The 21436-nt window shown below is 36.2% G+C and overlaps 1 protein-coding gene across 1 annotated transcript; it reads right to left on the bottom strand.

Moving 5' to 3' along the window:
- Window positions 1-289: 289 nt before the first annotated feature.
- On the bottom strand, window positions 290-21435 carry LOC116306988 (ER degradation-enhancing alpha-mannosidase-like protein 3). The gene is made up of 23 exons (XM_031717127.2): window positions 21176-21435; window positions 21052-21097; window positions 19638-19738; window positions 19464-19503; window positions 19188-19300; window positions 18287-18440; window positions 15856-15990; window positions 15045-15150; window positions 12393-12490; window positions 11741-11866; window positions 11305-11388; window positions 10835-10918; window positions 10460-10584; window positions 10052-10214; window positions 9138-9313; window positions 8718-8847; window positions 6783-6867; window positions 5702-5817; window positions 5011-5130; window positions 4351-4396; window positions 3371-3565; window positions 2799-3013; window positions 290-2194 (listed from the first exon to the last, which is right to left on the bottom strand). Exons 1-23 carry the CDS (start codon window positions 21277-21279, stop codon window positions 1853-1855), a joined length of 2904 nt encoding a protein of 967 aa, XP_031572987.2. The 5' UTR covers window positions 21280-21435; the 3' UTR covers window positions 290-1852.
- Between the last annotated feature and the right edge of the window lies 1 nt (window position 21436).

Here is a 21436-nt window from a genome sequence, read left to right as displayed (position 1 = left end):
TTGTTGTTCTTGGGAAGACCAAAAGGAATGCAATCTTATACTAACAAGAACATCATTCATAAAAAAAATGTCTGGTTCAAAATCGTACCACCATTATACTGTAACCATTATCACCAATAATCAGTCTTTGCAGTGACTGCATTTCTTTGCTTCAGTTCAAGAAAGTTTGCAATGACTATGGCATTGCAACTTGCAACAAAATGTAACCAAATTGCCCAGTTACTCCATTTTCTTCAAGTCAATTCAAAACTGGTTGCTATATTAAGATAAAAATGGCAACATGAGCATGTCTGACTAATGTGCAAGTTTCTGCAATTGCATTTATTCAAAATAGGTTGCAACGAGTATAGCAATGAAGGTAAATGAAACTTGCAACATGAGCATGTCGGATCAATAGGCAAAGTTTCTGCAATAGACCGTTTTCTCAAGGTTGCGTTCTCATCCAACTTGACGGGCCACAAAATTGAAAAATGCAAATTCAGTAAAATTGAGAAGCCAGTTTTATATTTAAAGAGGAGAATAATCGATTTTATGAATTCTTATCGAAAAAAAATCATAGAAATGTATGATAATTGTCATTATAAAGCTCCTGTTCTGGTATCGTGGCCCATCAAGTTGCTTAAATTTGGTTTCGCACACAACCTTGAGAAAACGGTCTATTATTGCTTTATTTTATTCATGACATTTCAAAATAGGTTGCAATGAGTATAGCAATGGAACTTGTAACATGAGCATGTCTGACCACTGCAAAATTTCTGCAAATGATCGCATTTCATTGCGTCAGTTCAAGATGGAGTGCAATGAGTATTGCAATGAAACTAGAATTTTCTGCAAAGTTTCTGCAAAGATTGCATTACAAGGAATAACCCACTTGCAAGATAATGTGAGGATAAGGGTACAGGAGAAAAGAATGATTTAATTTAGCACATAGCCTGGTACTGAAACCTTTGTGTGACAAGTTAAGCATATCTTGAAGTGGGCTATTGCATCAAGTCTGTGTGTGTTACCACAGGCCCAGGGACAGAATCCAATTACATTTTCAAAAGCTAATAGTCCCTTTCACAGTTCACTGCACCATCTTGAAAGGTAGCCATTCCTTTGCATCAAAGCAATATGAACGATGAGCTTGCAATGATAGAGAACTTTCTTTAACACCTTGGACACAATTATTCACGTCTCTATCATTGCAAGCTCACAGTTTGAATCCCTTTGATACAAAGGCACGGCTATATTTCACGATGGCGGTTTTCTAATAAATGCAGGTCTAAAACATGTTTACTCAATGGCCAAACACAATGTCCCTGGCCACACTGTTCTGATCAATGTGACCAGTCAAAAGGACCAGCCAAAGACGGGTTTGGCTTGCAGATTTCCAATTTTGCCTGGGCATTGTCTGTTGAGTGGCAATCACTTTCAAGCTGGGAATATAAGACTGAGTAGGATTTTCACCACATTCATGTTGATGTCAAACTGCATTCCACAGACTTCTTGAATGGGAACCAAAATTACCTTACTTCTCATAAAGTATGTCATTAAAAATATAAATATATTTTAATTTTTAATTTTGAACTTTCTTGTCCTAAATAAGAATAAGTTGTTTTTCAGTTTGCTATGGACATCATAATATACGTATAGGGAAAAATTCATTTTCTGGAAATTCTCCACTTGCTAATTAATCTTGGATCCTTTCTGTGGAAATGTTTTCCATTTTGAGAATTTTCTATTAAAAGTATAATATTCATTTTTTCCAGGAGCATATCTTGGATTCCTGTCACTCAGAATCGTCACAAGTTCGACGATATTCCTTGCACCATGAACAATAACCAAAGATGAACTTTTTAAAAACATTAAATTAATCAGCTGTATGATCTGAGCCTGTTCTTTGAGATATACTTTCTGGTTCCAATTTACTCATAGTTTCTTGTTCTTTATCTGTCGTTTGTTCAATATTTTTATGATTTAAGTTCTCATATATTTGTTGTGTGGTATCATCAGTAGATCCACCGGTATTTTTAACAGTCTCTTCCTTGCTGCAAGCCTTGCCTGTGGCTGCACACAATACTTCATTATCTTTCAGTGTTATTAATTTAGATTTGAGTTCTTCATAATATCCATTTATATCCTTATTGCCACCACCTCTTTTTATCTTCAGTAGTTTATGTTGAAGTTTCATAAGCATTTCTTTGGTCAAAACCTATTAGAGAAATTAAGTAAAATACATAAGTCCATAACATTTTGTCTAGAACTATTAATAGGCCATTTAACCTCGGGCTAATGTTTTCTCATTTCAGACCACTTATCCAAGAGCGGATCCAGGGGGGGCATAGAGGGGCTGAAGCCCCCCTTCAGCAGAAAACAAAACAAAACAAAACTGAAGAATTAAATGCTTTTTTTATTGTTTTCCGTTGTGTTGATGAAAGAAACTTAATTAGCCCCCCCTAAAATTTTGGCTGGAGCCGGACTTGTTATCATTCCCTATAGTATTATTTCTTTGTTTAACGGTTCCACATGAGAAGACACATGAGTATGGATACAACTCAAACAAAGAGAAGAGAATAACAAGTGGTCGGAAAATAAAGAATATCAAGCTAAGCCAACATGCAAAAGTGGATTTAGGGAAGGGTCAAAACAGCCCCCACTCCTCCTCCCCCTTTGCAAAGGATTTTTTTCAAGTGAGACAAGCTTTTGATGAGGAAAAGAGGGAAAGATAATGCTATTTTCAAAAGTCACTCTTTATCTTTTGATTCTAGGTTTTTAAAGAGATTTTTACTGGAATGATGTTAGGAAGACTTTTGTACCTGTGAGTGTTTTTCTAATTCTGCCACCGATATTTTCATATTTTGAATCACATCCATTAGTTCTTTATCTTCCTGGGTTAGATCTGCAGTTTTTTGTTGTCCTTGTTGATTGTCATCTGGTTTGGTTTTGCCTTGATGGGTTGATTCATCTATAATATCTTTTTCTACGGGTACACCTGGTCTTTCCCCTTCATCTGAAGAACTTTTCTTTGGAGCTGTATGGTTTTAACAATGGGATAAAAGATAACATGTATCCATTCAGCCACTTATTCCTGCATTTATCCATCCATAGTTATTTGTTTATTAAACTGTTAGTCACTTTGCCAATTGGTTGGTCAGCCGATTAGTTGGTCAGTTAATCATTAGTGAGTCAGTTAGCCAGTGAGTCAGTCAGTCAGTCAGTCAGTCAGTCAGTCAGTCAGTCAACCAGTCAATAAGTCAGTCAGTTTCTGTCTAAAAGTGTATATGAAAGTGTTAATAATCAATTATTGATCTGTCATCCGTCTGACACCGAGTCACTTAATGTACTGGAAGTGCATATGGAAGTGTTGATTTTTAACAGCTTAGCATACCTGCACCATCAGCTTTAGATGCCAGCCTGACTTTAAGGGTTTGTTGTTTATCTTCCAGGAATGAGATGGCTCTTTTGAGAATCATTCCTTCCTGGTGAAAGAGAAGGACTGCAGGAATCTTCACATCATTGCTGGTGCCATCACCAGCCATGGCAAAGATGGGCTGAGTATCACTTGAGCTGCCATCATTATTGTCTAGTGAACAATGATTCAATGGGATTAATTCATTGAAGTCCTAAGCTTCACTGCAGTGGATTAGAGCATTTTCTTTATGACTATGAAAAGCTCAGTGCTGTATGTGTGCCTTGCTGTGTCTGTGATGCTTTCATGTTTGTGTCATGTTCATGCCATGTTTCAGGCATTCGACAGGATGGGGTGTAAATTTTCACACAATGTGATTGGTCTGGCAGTGCCGGGATCTTGGCAAGACCATGTTCATGTCATGTTCATGTCATGTTTCAGGCATTCAACAGAATGGGGTGTAAATTTTCACACAATGTGATTGGTCTGGTGTATGCCTTGCTGTGTAATGACCGTGTTTATGCAGCGTGTTTTACACCGTCTGAAAACTGCTATATGGGTACAAGTATAAGACTTATGCTAGCCTTTCATGCATATGTTTGTGTCATAGAATAAATAGATGATAGTACAGGGGAAGGTGGACAGAAGGGAGGATAAAGTATGACAAGTTTATGGAGAGATGATTGGCAGAATAACAACAGACAATTCTCAAAATTTAAAATGGTCCAAATCCACTTGCCAAAATGGAGGTTACGTAATACCAATTTCAGACAATTTTATTCCCAAGAATATTATTTCTTTGTTCGGATAATGTTGTCACATTTTCCAGAATTGCACAGTTAAGTGTAGCAGTTCTGGTGTTTTGAAGTGAAATGGATTCAATGGTAAAGGAATATAAGTTGAATAAAGGCACAGGAAATAACAAATAAATTCTAGCAAGAATCACAGTCCTTCCTTACCAATAATAATCACTGCTACAGCTCCTGCCTTCTCTGCCATACGAACCTGTTAAGATCAACAAGTTTTAATATCAATGATGGGTGGCATGGGCTGGTATGGTGCTGTCTTTAAAGCCTGTGTAGTTCATGCCTGGGAGGACCTTTTGCGGGTTTGATTCTTAGCTCTAAGCAAAATACCAGTATGTGAGTTTGTTTAATGTGTTGTTCTCTCCCTGTCTTCTTCAGTTTTTTTCCCTCCATGAAAATCAAAGTGAGATGAGTGATGTGTGGTAAATAATGAATGTAGTGAAAATGGTAGTGCATGTGGAGCAAACCTCACAGAAGAGCCCCTTATTGTTCTTCCCCTTTCCAAGAGCATTTTTCTCCAGGTTCTCCAAGTTTCCCCCCTTCCATAAAAATCAACATCGTGAGATGAGATCTTGCTGTAAATGATGAATGTAATGGTAGTGTGTGTGAAGAGAACCTCCCAGAATAATCCCTTAAAGGGAGTTTTTGTTGTAAATTAAATTAAACATAATATTATTGTATCATAATTTTAATGAATGAAATATTCTAGGCTAGAGAATAGCTCTTTATCATGCAGCAACAATGATGATGGTAGTTACCAGTAATAGAAATAGAAACTTTTGCTTATGTGCCTATGTAAATTCTTTAAGATACCTTGTCTATGAACATGCAATCTCCTCTTTCCATGATTGCAATTCTGTGTTTTACACTTTCTTCATTCTTAAGGCTTGTACAGCCCTTGATTGGGTCGGCTAGAACAACTTCAGCACCAACCTGTGAAAAGAAAGAAAAAATACTCAAACTCCAGACCATCAATAATTATTGAACTTAATGGACCTAATTAATCAATGCAGCCAGGTACAATGTTCTCCTATTTAAGACCACATCTCATTCCCAAGAGTATTATTTCTTTGTTTAACAGTTGTGCATGTGAAGATGGGTAGATAGATGGACGACTTTACTTTACCAGGCTTGCACTTGAGTGACATAGTCTGGGACCGTGGAGCAGGAGGGGGGGGGGGGGGGGGGGGACTGTGGCCCCCAATTTTTGCGCCAAGTCAAATCTTTTTATAGCTATTTTTCTTTTTTCAATATGCTTAATTTTCAAATGCCAGCCCCCCCCCCCCCCCCCCCCACCACCACTCTTCAATAAGCTCTGTGGTCCCTGACTCAAACAAAGAGAATGTCATTCTCAAGGGAATGACACAAGGTCTGAACTGGGTACCAATAAACATGGCACCAAGACAATTAAGCTAAATTTAAACAAAGAAAAGAACCATTTGTTTGGAAAATATCATCAGTTGTTAGCTTTGATACAAAATTACCATGACTAGCATCAACTCACCCCCACATTTCCTTTGGATAAGTCAAGACCAAACTGTGCAGGCCCAGCGTTCAACACTATACTTCCTTTATATGGAGGGGACATGAGCTGTACGACACGTGGGTTTGCACTGGCACCTGAATACACAAAACACAATTAGGTACAATAAGGGTGCTGCACCGGAATTAAAAAAAACACTCTTATCAGGATAAGTAACGCGGGGAAACCATCTAGTCTACCCCTAACCACTGACCATGTAGTCAACACTCAAGGTCTTAAAATAACCGAAGAGAAGGTGCTGCCTTTGTAATAATATCTGCAAATGGTTAGACCTTCAGGTCTTCTCGGATAAGGGCTTTAAACTGTAGGCCCTGTGTCCCAACCCTTCCTAACCTGCAGTAAAGATGGGGGACATAACATAACCTGTTGAATTATTCGTGTAAGAGTAGGGGATTTCCTCCCAGTTCACCAGCCTATCCCTGTCTGGAGGCATAACACTAACGTACTAACAAATCACTCATGATTGTAAGCTGCATGGCTGCTAATAGCGCCTTTAATATGCAGCCTGTAAGTCCTCCACTGATCATAATAAATTGCATTGAGACAAGTGTCAAATGCGCTATGTAAGAACCTCCCATTATTATTATTATTATTATTATTATTATTAATCACTCTTGAAAGCACCTGAAAGGCTGGCCTTTTTTTGAATACTCATCCTAAATTTGCCTCCACCTCCCCGCAGCAATGAACTTTGTGCAGCCAAGGCCCCACCCATAACTTAACAATACAAAAGGTGTTTTGGAAAAAGTATCTGGAGAGAATCTTTTACAATTATAGGGTAACTACTACTGTATAACCAGGGCCATTTACACAGCTAACCAATCAAAATGTTGAGAGAAAACAATGCATTCCACCCTTGGATAGTTAGGGCAATCAGAAACCTGGGCTGTACAAGATTGGCACCACTACCCAAAGTTAGAATGTGTTGTTTTTACACTACATTTTGATTGGTTCTTGCTGTCTAAGTGGCGCCGGTTTCAATAGCTGCACTGTCATACTGTTAATGACCTAACATAAAGTATTAGTAGTATTAATAATGTACCTCCATCGTCATTGCGCTGCTTTGCTAACTCAATCATTTCTTGCATAAACTTGATGCCATCTTCTGCATCAGTCTTGGAGTAGGCCTTAAAACAAATAAATTAGACACAGGTACAATGTTACCATATTTCATAGCTCAAGCAGGCCCTTTGAGGGATTTATAAGCAATGAATTTATAAATTCTAAATAACTACAAATAAGTGTAACCTTACATCAAACTCTAGGATTATTTTCAATAGAAGGACATAACCATACGTTATTTGGGCCTGCTTGAACAAGCTCTATCCAGAAAAAGCTTTGGCTATCCAGGAGAGTTAAAATAATATTAAACAAAGTGAACTTTATTTTTTATTTGTGGAAAAGAAGAAACATGTTTAATTTTTTACATGTTTTACTTTTGAACTCGATAAAAAAATCATGACTTGGCCATTTTTCAATTTTTTTTGCTGACTAGTATTTTTTTAAATTATATAATACATTGAAATTATTATTGCATTAATAATACAATAATAATAATGTAGTCTTAAATTGGTGTTTATATTGAAGGACCATGCCCAAGTTTATTATTTAGATTTCCCTTTTTACTGTGCGGACACACTAACCGAGACCACTTCAATAAAACTGACCAATCAGATAACAGTAAACTAGATAGAGATTGCACAGATAACAGCATTAGCCAATCAGATTGTCTCGTTCCCATGCTCTTATCATATTGATGTGCTATCTGATTGGCTGGTTGAAAAAATTGAACTACATATCGCAATATGATTGGTTAATGATACAGGTTTATTAAAGTGGTCCCGTTTGGAGTATCCACACAGTTAAATAAAGATTAAAGAAAAGAAGCAAAATCTAATAGGGACTTTAAGATTTGCAAAATCTGTGATGGCGACGTCTACCGGAAGTGTAAACAACTTCACTTTGGGGTTTTGCGCCTTCAAAGTCTGTATTTCCTGTGGATGAGTTGACTTTACTGACAATGTTTTGAATAAAATTTCCAATGAACAGAACCCCAAAAAGAAATTATTTACACATCCGGTTGATGTCACCGTCGCGACTCTTTAAAACCCTAATATCACCCTTCTAAGTGAAGAGGATATCAAAATGGTTATTAGTCACAAACATTTGTCCAATTCAATTGGAAATGAAGTGAACCTTAGGCAGTAATTCAATTATTGGGTGGTTAAATGTATATTATTATTTGGTGCAAGAATGTAAATTTAAAGGTTAGTTGGACAAGTTGCTGAAAGCCAATGCATGCTCATTTGCAGCCATGCAGAGTCCAACTAACAGACACATGAACTTACAATTAAAACAGTCTTTTCATGGCTGTCATCATTATTAGAAATTTCCTCACTTGTTGTCAAAGGGTAGAGCTGAATGTGTAAATTCAAATGAAATGCATTTCTGATAAATCTTTTCATTCAGCTACTCAAACTCAAATTTAATGGGCTCGTCAGTAAGAGGTAGACCTAGGGGGATGTAGGAAAAGAAAATACCCCCACCCCCCCCCCCCCCCATTGTGAATCTGATGACAATTTTCAGGAGCAAACTAAGCCCCAATTTTCATTGACTGATTTGATTAAACTTTATAATTTATTTGGTTAAAATGTTAATGAACTGTTGACCATGCCCTCAATTAGATATTAACATCTGGTTGTAAAGTTATTAAATAAATACAAATAAATAAATAATGATAATTTTTTAAAAATATTTGCAAAGTTGTATCTAAGGATGACACAAATGCCAATTAACACTCTATAGCGACGTGTGTTGGCACTAGCACTGCCTGAAGTATCCACTAATGATTGGCCAACCATCTGCCGAGTGTTGAAAATCACATGCCGTCGGTCATAAATAAAGTACATGATTGCACCTCAGGAAATCATTTATGAAACTTAGGGATTTCATTGTGATATGACAAAACAAAACTTACATTTGACGCAGAGTGCATTAACTGGATTCTCCCTTCTTTGGTTTGTGCTACAGTAATCCCCATGGATTTTAGAATTTCCAGGTGTTCTTCATTGCCAGGAACAAACTGCTCAGCACGGAGACGGGGAGGTCTGATAAAAATGGAAAAAAATTTAATAATTTTGTCATCTTTGGGTGCGATTTTCCAGGTGAGTGTAGTCTTGAGAAAGACTGTTGTTGGTGGTGACTCAGGTTTCGACAACCTGAGTGGAAGTCATCTTCAGAGCCCATGCATGTTTTCATTTTTATCAGGGAAGCACAGAAGGCATAACATGCTAAATAAATGTGCTATGTTTTACAGTGCATCTACTGTAACCAGGGACACTTAGTCTCAGTTTATAATTACATCATAAAGTCTATTCAAAAACAATTCGTATCTTACTTGTTGGAGGAGAAGGCAAAGGTTTTCTTTGTTGGACAATTTTGAGATTGGGATTTGAGTAACACTTGATCTCTTATGCTCTCGGCATACTTGACTTTGTCACCAGAGTTTCCAGTGTTGGGACAAGAAAAATCATGTTCATTTTCTTCATTTAGTGTCACATTATAACGTAATTCCTGGAACAGGCAAACGAAGAAATTCAGAAAGCATGACACAGATGTACAATGTTGGACAAGTACTAATATACTTTTCCAAAATTTGCTACAAGTGACCATGAAACAATGGTCCTAAAGGAAATAGTAAATGACCCAAGTGGGTGTCGGTAGGGTATGGGTCAACACCACACCCTTGAGCAACATTCTACCATTAGCCTACCAAGATCTGCCTAAAAGCAACCGACAACCTACCATTACTGTCAGTGGTGAATATAATACAGAGTTTTAGATTTAAGAACTTTCAGGGCAAACGTCAGTTGACCAGTGAAATTATTTGAAAAGGAATTGAAAAAAAACAACCTAGTAGTAGAAAAAAAAACAATATTTGTGTGTAGTGAGAAAGTTTTCAATAGCTAAAATGAAATACAGGAAAACAATGAAAACGTGATGCTGTTTGCTGTTTGCAGGAAGAAAAAAAGGTTATCTTAAACTCTGTAATACATCAAGTCCAACCTCAACTTTGAATCATTGTCTTATGGTCACTGACCGTTCTATCTTGGGTGCAATGTTTTCCCATTTTAGACCATGTGTCATTCCCTACAGTATCATTTCTTTGTTTAATTATTTTGCATGAGAAGTCACATGAATATGTACACAGCTCAAACAAATTATAATATTATTCTCTTTGGAAAACATTACTCCCAAGGTAAAGGGTCTAGTATTTACAATGCAAACAATTATTGTTATAAAACATTTCACCTGGTAAGCTGTTTTGTTTGCTTGAATTCTTGACAGGCTTAAGGGTAAGAGATGAGCTTCTGTAGTGAAGATAAACTCATTCATGTGTAACGGTGTGTCTTCTTTCTCAGAAAACAGTAGAAAAAGGTATTTGAATGTCTCAGCTAGAACAAAGGAATCCATTCTAGAAAAAAAGAAAAAAAAACTAAGACAAGCCATGACTGAATAATGTGAGGAAAAAAACACCACTTAGAAGTAGTGATAAGGCAAACAATATTGACAAATGATTTTGCAATTTTGAGTAAAAAGATGATTAATTTTGCTTCCACAGTTTTCGTTTCTTCTCAAGTAGCAAGAGTGCAGACTATTTCTAGACCTGAAGTTGTTATAGGATATTCATAATAAATGTTGTCGAGCTGTCAAGATTACCTGTCTTCATGTGAGAGTGTTCTGACGTCCTTCAGAGCAGCAAATCCACAAGGTACTCTAGCATGTTCATTGATCTTGTCTACAATATTTTTACCAACGTCTAGGTAGTATGGATCCCCTGTTGCCTGAAGAAAAAAAATCATAAACAAATAATGAAGCATATATAAAACCAGATTTGTCCTTTTTTTCAAAGCATAACAAATTTATAGTTCATGGTAATCTATGTTTCGCTGATCTAATTCTTGATTCGCAAAGGGCAGATCCAGGAATCAAAGAAAGGGTAGGCCAGAAAATTTTGTCCTGAGAGAAAACCTTCAAGAGAGTATGCAAATACACTTTTCAAGTTTCCCAAAACTGTAAACAAATAATGCTAACCTCATATAAAAAGAAAGTACTTTCAACTAATTCTGGGCGAAGAGGATGTTCACCCCAGTGAACCTCAAAGTCTGTAGTAAATGCCTGTTTGAAAAGATTGAAATACAATACAATCAGTACAAATTTGATACAATTACTGTAATCAGCGAGATAAATTTATTTTTTTCACAACCTAAATCTCTTTACCCAAACTTTAATAGAGATGGAAGGGAGCACTCTTAAAATTGGGAGATGAGACTTGTGATTTCAAATTATTTAGGGAAGCACTCTTGAGAGGCCCTCACCTCTCATCAATGCAACCCGAGTTCGAGTACCCCCAGAGGCTCAGTTTTGTATGTGAATTGAGTTTCTAGTTGGCTCTGTCCTCTGCTTCGAGGGTTTTTTACCCCAAAAGCCAGTCTTCCTGTAGGTGCATCTAATCAAGTGTTTATTTCATGACAAAATAAAAATCTTAAAAACTTCAAATATACCTCAGGTAGAAAAGTGTGTTTCTTGGCTACTTCGTACAACATATGATGCATTTCTATGGCTTTCTTAAGATCTCCTTTCAGAACCTGTAAAGATGAGTTACAAAGTGTTTGAGCTTGAAGTTAAATGTTCACATTTATTTACTATAGAATATGAAAACCTTCCTGGATAAAGCTATCCTGAAGTGCTTGAACCCAATGTTCCTAGGTACCAGTAAGTTATTATGGCTGTCTTAGTATGGGCTACCTTTGTATATAATATAGTGAGGGACTGGGACAAGCCCAACCTCTGCTTGTGGTTATTAAAGATGGCAGGTTATAATCAAGCCGTTCAAGTTACCTGAAGCTATAGCCTCCCCTGTTCTTTAACAATGGCTACTGTGCTAAAGATTGCCCATGGTCAATAAACGGTCTGTAAACTAGAGTATATAGTACTTACTTGCAAACCTGGCCAAAAAGCCTGTAACGCATCCATGTAAGCATGGGAGGTTCTTTCTGGTTGGTTCATTTGGACGCTAAGAAACATGGCTCCTTGGTTTATATACTGCATTATGGACTTGTAATGCTGGAGATATTAGTCAGTACGCATTAATTGTGGCCATCATTTCTCATAAATAATACAATAAAATCTAATCCTTTAATTAACAGATCAAAAACAGTTTTCCGTGTTTGATACTCTGATCAAAACACCCAGGATGTTGAGAGTGAACACAAGAGGAACGTAGGAACACAAGAGGAACGTAGGAAACCATGGCGCATAGCTTCTCAAGTGTTCTCTCAACATCCTAAGTGTTTTGATCAGAGTATCAAACACGGAAAACTGTTCCTTGATCTTTTTCATAAAATAAAAAACACACCAAAAACGGAAAAAATATCGTATGTTATTCTGATGTATTTGTAAAGGATGACGCGAGCGTGTTTTGATACCCTCATCAAACATGGTTTTCGACCAATTGTAGCGCGTGTACTATTCCAATTATTTTATAATAGGTTTTTTAATTCAGGGTTTTGATAAAATTTGTGGCTGCTAAATGAAAAAAATAGAGAATAACGTAAATGTTTATTTCAGAATGAAAAAAAGTCGGTTTTACCTTGTTAAATCTTTCTAGGTAGGTTACATTACCAAGTAAAATGTAAGCCTTCAAGCAATATTCATAGTATGAGTCAATGCCTGCACCAACACCACTATCTGATTAAAGCAATAACAAAATGATATTATCAAGAAACAATCTATAGTGAGTATTGGGCTACCTGTGGAGTTTACAACAGGGAGCCCAACGTTATTTTCAGACTGTTATCCACTCCTCAAAGACAATGCTTGCAGACAACTGAAGATTAGACTAGCTGGTAGGTCAATTGATTTAGAATAAAAGTACTATATTGTTTCATAGCAAGTGGTTGAAAATTGCTACACACAGAAGCAATACCAGACACCTTAATAATAATAATATAATAATAATAATAATATTTATTTATAAAGCGCAAATACAAATCTGTTCTAAGCGCTAGTAAACAAACGACAAAGACAACGACAAAATAAAATAATTTACAAAGAATATGCTAATTTGAAGAGATAAGTTTTAAGTTCAGTTTTGAATGAGGCAAGACTTGATGCATTTCGGAGAGATATTGGAAGTGAGTTCCAGAGTTCAGGAGCAGCCACAGAGAAGGAGCGATGACCATAAGATTTAAGATTATAAGAATGTGCTGATAGAAGAACTTGTGATGCAGAACGAAGATTACGGTTCGGTTTATACACTGAAATGAGTTCCCGGATATAGATAGGAGATTGGCCATGAAGAGCTTTAAAAGTAAGTAATAGGATTTTATATTTGATTCTAGATTCAATTGGTAGCCAATGCAGATTAACGAGGATAGGTGTAATGTGGTCATGTTTATGGGAAAGAGTGATTATTCTGGCAGCAGCATTCTGTACAGATTGTAGTTTATCTAAGAGTTTGTTTGGTAAGCCAAAGAGCAGAGAGTTACAGTTGTCGAGTTTGGAGGATATGAACGCGTGGACGAGAGTTTCAGTTGTTTTCAAAGAGATGTATTTTCTTATTTTAGCAATGTTTCTGAGATGATAAAAAGAAGACTTGCAAATATTATTCACATGACGAACCAAAGTAAGATGCGTATCAAATATGACACCAATGTTCCGAGCATGCATTGAGGGCATTATCACATCAGAACCAAATTGAAGAGAAGGAAGAGTTAACTGTGGGCTGTGCTTTGAAGAAAATAACAGGAATTCAGTTTTGCCTTTATTTAGTTTCAATTTATTTGTAGTCATCCAAGCATCAATATCAGATAGACAGTTTTCAATCAGATTCATGGAATCATTAAGGGACAAATCATCATTACAGGAGAAAGGAATATATAATTGAGTGTCATCAGCATAAAGGTGGAAAGACATTCTGTGTATTCGGAGGATATCAGCTACTGGAGAAGTATAAAGGAGATACAACAAAGGACCAAGTACAGAACCTTGAGGTACGCCACAATCAAGTTGAAGGGCTTCAGAAGAAAAATCATCAATGGAAACAAATTGAAAGCGATCAGTGAGGTAGGACTTAAACCATTGAAGAGCTATGCCAGAAATGCCAAATTTTGTATGGAGACGATCTAGAAGAATTTGATGATCAACTGTGTCAAATGCAGCAGATAGGTCCAAGAGTAGCATGGCAACACAAGAACGATTGTCAATGGAGTGGAGGATATCATTTTGTACTCGAAGAAGAGCAGTTTCACAGCTATGAAATGTTTTGTATGCAGACTGCAATGGTTCATGGAGATTGTTCAGAGACAGATAATCATTTAGCTGAAGGGAAACGACTTTTCCAATAATCTTGGAGATATTCTTTAAATTAGAGATAGGGCGATAATTTCCAAAAATTTCATGATCAAGAGATGGTTTTTTCAGTAACGGTTTTAAAACAGCAACTTTAAGAGAAGATGGAACAACACCAGTTTGAAGTGACAGGTTAACGATTTCACATATAGTAGGCAGTAATGCACCAAAATGTCCAAGTAGGAGACTTGCAGGAAAAGGATCAAGACTACAGGATTTAGATGACATCTTTTTCGCAATGGCTGATAATTCATCAATAGAGATAGGCGAAAATGAATCAATTTTACAATCCAGTTTAGGTGAATCCAGATAAGAGAAATCATTTGAAAGATGTGACGTAGGAACGAAGCCATTTCTGATGTTAACGATTTTGTTTTTAAAGAAGTAAACAAAATTGTTAGCTAGATCTGTGGATGAAGTTGAGGTTGGTAGTTTTTTCTCAGGTATTTTTGCTTAGTAACTTATATGACACAACAATCGGTTGTGCGATAAATTGCACAATTTTGTATCCTATATTAATATGCACCTAAACTATCTGGCATTAAGGGCTTAAAGCTGGTTTTATATTTTTGTGGCCTTCACAATTTCTAGATACCACAGTTTATGGTTCCATCAATCAACATTTTATCTATAACCAACACGTTTGTCATGAAATTGATGGAAGCCAAAATATGATAAGATGTGTCTCAGTCATCAGACAATGTCCAAATTGAAGCTTGTCCAGTCATTTTTTTCTCTTGCCGTTCATTTTGACCCATAAGTCACTGAGCCAGAAACAAGGTATGACCAAGCTAAAACTAATTTGGTTGGTCATCATGACTGCCAGCCACTAACGAGCCGTTAATTTAAGCCCTGAAGAAACATGAAATGGGCTGTTACAGTAATATCTTACCTCTTCTAACCCAGTCTCCATTATGAATGTTAATCACTGTGCCAACAAGATCAGATGATCGACTTCTAAACCTCCACAGGGATTCCATAGCTCTACTGGCCTTTTCCTGTTGCACAACAAATAAAACATCTCTAATAAATTTTTTTTTTTGAGAGCACAAAGAAAATTGCTGCCCTTCCATTTTCCATTGAAATAATATTCTAATCACTTTTTCCCCCATCTAAGTCATTTGCCCAAATTGGTTAATTAAAATTGCATTTATTATCAGCATCATTTGGGTGTCATGAACGGCAAAATATCATACAACCTTAACAAGACCATACAGCATGCACACTGTATGATGATCATAACATTACGAGTGAAAAACACAAACATTTCAATCATGACCATGCATGCACTATGTTGTCATCATCATCATCATTATCGGCACCATCATTACCATCATCATAATCATTATCATTATCTCCATCACCATCACCATCACCAACATCATCATCATCATCACCATCACCATCACCACCACCACCACCACCACCATCACCATCACCATTACCACCACCATCGCCATCATCATCATCACCATCAGTATCATCATCATTATGTATCATGTCCTATCATCAACGAGACTACCATCATGTAGATTTAGCAAACATATAGTCATAAAACAACAGTTTAGGCACATTCTTTTGCATACTATCTTTAAAACCACTGTCCACATCAGGTTCATGTAATTGACAACAACCATAAAGATGACATGCTAGGTGCTGTACAGTAAATTATTTACACTATATGAAGAGGTTGCAATAAATACCTCAAATATTGGGTCACCAGTCAACCTGGACAGAGCACCAAACTCCATGATCATAGTTCCTGCGCATGCCGTACATGTATCAGACTCACTCCCTGTGCCTGATTCAGGGTGGTGAATACCATACTTTAAGTTGACCTGAAAAATATCCAGAAGATATCTATTGAGTATAAAGAACTAAGGAAATAAACATGCAGTAGGGAACTCAAAAAAACTCCTAGAGTCCTAGATGTTTATTTCATTAGTTCTTTATATTTATGATGAAATATTGTTATTCTATTAAGATATTTATTACTAGATTAACCCTTTCACCAAAGTAACCCGCTTTTCCGGGATTGTAATTTTGTTATCTGTCCAGGTTTGAGGTCTATCTTGGCAAAGCTAGAGAGGAACAGGAAGTTTCAGATATAGGAAAGTCAGGAGCTGTTGTAGCACGTCTAACTAGTGACTTACACGGGAAAGGACACTATTTATACATTGACAATTTTTACAACAGTCTTGCCTTGTGCCTTTATTTGCAGCCACGTAGTACTTATGTTTGTGGTACTGTTCGCTCCAACAGAAAAGGGTTTCCACCAGCTTTGAAAAATCTCAAACATTCGACGATGGGACCACGAGGCAGCTTTGAACATAGGAGTTATCATGGCATTGTTGCCCTTAGCTGGAAAGACAACAAATTAGTCCATTTCTTGTCCTCCATTCATTCTCCAGATCAAGTAACTACACTTCAGCGAAACCAAAGACGACGGGGTGGTGGATATGATTTGGTTGATGTACAAGCGCATTCCATGATAGAGGACTATAATTCTAACATGGGTGGAGTAGATAGTAATGATCAACTCACAATTGTTATGAAGAATAGGAGGCAAATGCGCTGGTACATGCGACTAGTTATGAAATTCCTTGAGGCTGTGGCTTTTAACTCCTACGTCATTGAAGGGTTTTTTGTAGATCATACCCCCCCTGGAATGAGAAAGAGATCCTTTGCAACCTTTAGAGAGGAGTTAATACTGCAGCTGGTTGGGAATTGGAGGATGCAAAGGTTGAGACCTGGAAGGAAAAGGCAGGCAAACCCCTTCAGACTTGACAATGTTGGAGACCATCTTCCTGTCAAGGGTATTGGCTGTGACCACACCTGTCAAGTCTGCACTGAGAGAAGGCACCGGTACATGGCTTCTCACCCAGATGTCCCAAAGAGAGAGGTTCCTCATAAATTAACCAAGACAACATTCATGTGTGACTGCTGTAAAGTGTATTTGTGCATCAGCAGGGAACTCAACTGTTTCAGAGTATGGCATACCAAGGTAGAATATTGGAAAGAGTAATCCATCCTTCCTGTCAATTCATTCCGGATAATGGCTACTCTTTCCAAATTGTAGGTTGTAGGCACCGAACTTTCATATGTAATGCTGACAGAAATATCTGATTAACCATAGTTCTTGGACTGACATTTTTTATATCAAAAAATGCCTTGTCATATAATTTGAAAACTTCTACAGCAAACCTACATTCTAGCCAACCCATCGCAATGCATACTAAGAACACGTTTGTAAATATTTACACATTTTAAACCTTTATCTTCATGAAAGCCCATTATTTATATAAACTATTTATAAAATACTTAGAAGAAGTGTTTTTTAATTGATTTCTTTAAAAGAAGTGATTTTTAACTTGACATATTTGGCATTTTTTATGTCCCTGTGATTTTTTCAATAAAATGTAACATTGACAGCCTCAATCTCATGTCAGAGATGCTCATTTGCCGAACCAACACCATGAATAGAAAGTACACTTCCAAACCTTTCATTTGAATATGGGGTTCCTATTAATGAAAATAACTCCTTCATGCTTAAATATCAGTTTGAATAAAAGGGGTTAAATTTTGCTGGTTTTCTGTTGTGTGGAGTATTTTTTGAGCTGGGATCCCTTTGGTGAAAGGGTTAAATAATTCAAACTAAAAAGATACTCTGGTAAGCTTTTTACATGGTAATTCTAAAAAATCTGACTGCAAATGATCACAGGTGTATATAATGATAACTTAGCAAATACTAGACGTCCTTTTAGACCGACTATACCCAGTATGATGAGCTGATAACTTGCTAAAGTGTCTCAATAGACCTTCTTGGCTTTGCTGTAATGTTTCCTATTACAGACCACTTGTCATTCCCTAGAGTATTATTTCTTTGTTTAACTGTTGCCCACAAGAAGAGACATCAATACATGGATACAACTATAGGCCTCAAGCATGATGACGTCCCATACCTTCTTCCAGAATCCTTCGTTTTTTTTTGTTTTTTTTTTGCTAAGTTTCACTATTGTCTTGATATTCTCAAAAGAGTTATAATGTTTGAATATGAAAAGAGTCCATTTTGAAAAGGATTGTGAAAGTTTAAGTATTAAACATCAATTTGAACCTTTTTGTTGGCTGACTTACTTTAGGATATGGGATTCCTGTAGAAGTATTGAATGCTGGTAGTAATCTTGTTGCAATTTCTGTAGCCATGTCAAGAAGCTCTCTATTATACCATGTCATTCCTTTCCCATCCCTCTTTAAAGCCACAGCTGCTACATGTCCACCCAGTAGACCCCTGAAAAATGAGTTTTTAAAAACTTTCATTTTTAATTTGTTGTAATTATGCTTTCTAAGATAACTAATTTTCAAATCTGTAAAGTGTGCCTATGAAGAATCGAGATGGACAAACTCTGGGTTAAAATAATGACCATTCATTGAACAATGATCATTCATTCATTCTCATAGTACCACGAGTCGCATAGGAATTGGAAATTGTCTGGTCAAATCTTTGTCTTTCCAGTCACTTTGATCAGTAACATTGAGCCAGAATCCAAGTATGACAGAGCTAAACTGAACTAATTTGGCTGGTCATCATGACAGGTGATTGCATGACCAGCTGTTATTTTTAGTCCTAGAACTATAACTCATTCATGACATTTTTCACTAACAAGAATGTCTGTTGGGGATCTACTTAACATAATAAAATCCAAAGAAAGGTATGAATTGCCCTATTTCACATGACGTCACTGCTTGTTTATGTGGGGGATAGAATCGCCAAATCCAATAGAAAATTCAACAAAATTTGCTCCTAGTGAAACAGTTTAATCTAAAATGGCCTGGTTATCAGATATAATATGTGTTAATGTGTACCACAAAATATTCTGAGCGTTTTCTGGCTATTCTACTGCTCTTCGTGGATTGATACGGGTTTTAGAACAATTTTTCGGTGAATTTGCATTGATTTGACCCCCTCTGACGACCATGATCCTTTATGTTTAAACAGTGAAATAGGGCAATTAAGATTAGACATTAGACCACTTACCCAACCATTCTTATATTAGTCTCAAACACTGACACCACAAGATCACTGTCAAACTTTACATGTTTTATTACTAGTTTTGTAGCCCTTTCAAATTCCTCTATATCACCAAAAACCTAATGAAGAATACAAAGATAAACATGCAGAGTAAATTTATGAGACTTCTTGCATGGCTGCATGGTGTAGGTCCAATACATAGTCAACTCAAATTTTCTTTAAATTTAAATGGCTTCTACTCATCATGAAAAATATGAATATAATCTTGATTATGATACTTACAGCTAATGTATCTAAGGTATCCACAAGAGTTAAAGAAAATCTATTACAAAAAATAAATATACAGTTAGTTCATCTGTGATGTTTTTGAAATAATCACGCATAAGAATCAGACTATTTTTGACTCACAATATGTATGGTATTTACAGAGCTGGCTTGACAAGATATCGTACTTACTTTCTTTTTTTTTTATTTATATGTCGTCTACTTTGATCTACACCTCGGACCCGTCCCTTACAGCTTAATGGCATCAGTTCATCTGCTGGGTAGGCATATTTCTGAAATCAATTGACCAAGCAATTAGGATGAATAATTTAGGTTGGGAACTCTTGAAGCTCATGCCTTTGTGTTTGGTGTTTAATTGTGTAGTTCCAGAAATTATCCATACCCCACTCCCACCCCTCTCACAGAGGAATTTGGCAATTTTCCAAATGGCAGGGGAGGGTCAGAGAAAGAACAATAAAAAAAAGGACTACACATAAAATATATTTTTTTTACAAGCCACCTATCCGAACCCAAGCAGTCATAAATGCAGCAAGTGTAGTGACCATAGCGGGCAGTGACACACTTGCAGAAGCAAACTTTCAGTGTTTTCCAAAATTAGCAATGAAAATCCTAGGATTTTAAGATGATTTTCAGAGCCTTACAGATTCTGGTCTGCTGTAGCAATCATTAGTTAATGCACATAAATTAGGTTTAATATGAGTGTGATAAAGCCGTGAATAAAAACCATATCAGTGAAGTAATATGATATCAATTCACAGTAAACTGGAAACTTCAAGTTTTGCTATTTTATCAACCCTAATGTGTAATAAATAAGTTATTAACCTCTATTTATCACAAGCCACTTGTAGACCTCCACTTTTGATATAAGTGTATAGTAATTAATTTATGTAAAGCATCAACATTATGTAACAATTCAAGATATGAATTTACATTTCTGCAATACTTCAATTTATTAATGTCAACAAATTTTTGATTTCATGACCTACAACTATTAATACATAAATCATACTTCATAACATTTTGTACAATTATTTCCTGTGAAAAATATCAAGTTTTGATATAGAAAATTCACTATGAAATTATTCTTTAGCATGGGTGGGCCACAGATGATCAAATCATGACTCAATATTGACAAACACAACTGTATTGATTCAATAGTAAGCTTTATATTTAACCTTTAATAAGCAAGGACTCAAAAATATAAATAAAAAAGTCATATCCAATGCGTTTTAAAATTTTTTTATTCAATTTAAGGGAGCATAATTTTTGTGCATTTGCAGTCAAAATTGGATTAATAAATTGCCAACAACATAATTTGTTTAAGTGTTTTTCGCTAAAGAGGAAATCTTAATGCTCTAAACAGCTGTTCATTGATAATATTCGTAATTTCAAGTTGTAAAATTTAAAATGAAATTTGAGTCAAGTTTTGATAGAAAAAGAAGAATCAATGGAATGACGGAAATATAAAGCCGTTGTAAGGTGATATGAAGGTCGCTAGAGAGCCAGACAATAAAGGTGAGTTGAATGACTAGAAGAAAAAACAAAAAGATAAAGCGACAACAACATGTATTGAAAATAAACTCACCATGTACGAGCCATAAGCATGACGGAACATCTCCTTTACTTGGTCTCTAGAAATACCCAGACATTCAAAAGTTTATTGTATTAATCAACTCCTTTTCGACCTTAAAATATTAACCATTCCTTACCTCATTTTGATCTTTTCTTCAAATGACATTGCTGAAGACTCAGAACTAGACATTGCCACCAAAAGTGACACTAAAACAAGCCAAAACATCGCTCTTCTAATCATTTTGGCCCCCAAAGGTTCTGATATTCAGCAATGTCGATTGGTGTTGGCTTAGAGCCGGGTTTTATTGTTGTTAAGTGGCTTATAAGGACGGCATTTTGTGGTTTTGTAGAGGACTAACTCAATCTTCTCAGAGATTCTATTTCGCCATTTTGTCTTC

This window comes from Actinia tenebrosa, unplaced genomic scaffold (assembly GCF_029948245.1).
Source record: "Actinia tenebrosa isolate PJP-AT-01 unplaced genomic scaffold, QUT_ActTen_1.0 PGA_scaffold9__36_contigs__length_13948895, whole genome shotgun sequence".
Classification (NCBI taxonomy): domain Eukaryota; kingdom Metazoa; phylum Cnidaria; class Anthozoa; order Actiniaria; family Actiniidae; genus Actinia; species Actinia tenebrosa.
This window is presented reverse-complemented; position numbering and strand designations above follow the sequence as displayed.

Bases quoted from the DNA above. Each gene is read 5' to 3' on its own strand.
- LOC116306988 (XM_031717127.2), bottom strand. From the start codon at position 21,279: ATGATTAGAAGAGCGATGTTTTGGCTTGTTTTAGTGTCACTTTTGGTG. The intron at 11,389-11,740 runs GTAAGTACTATA...TCATCTTTACAG, and splicing joins CTTTTTGGCCAGGTTTGCAA to GTTCTGAAAGGAGATCTTAA. The intron at 10,919-11,304 runs GTATATTTGAAG...CTTTTCAAACAG, and splicing joins AACACACTTTTCTACCTGAG to GCATTTACTACAGACTTTGA.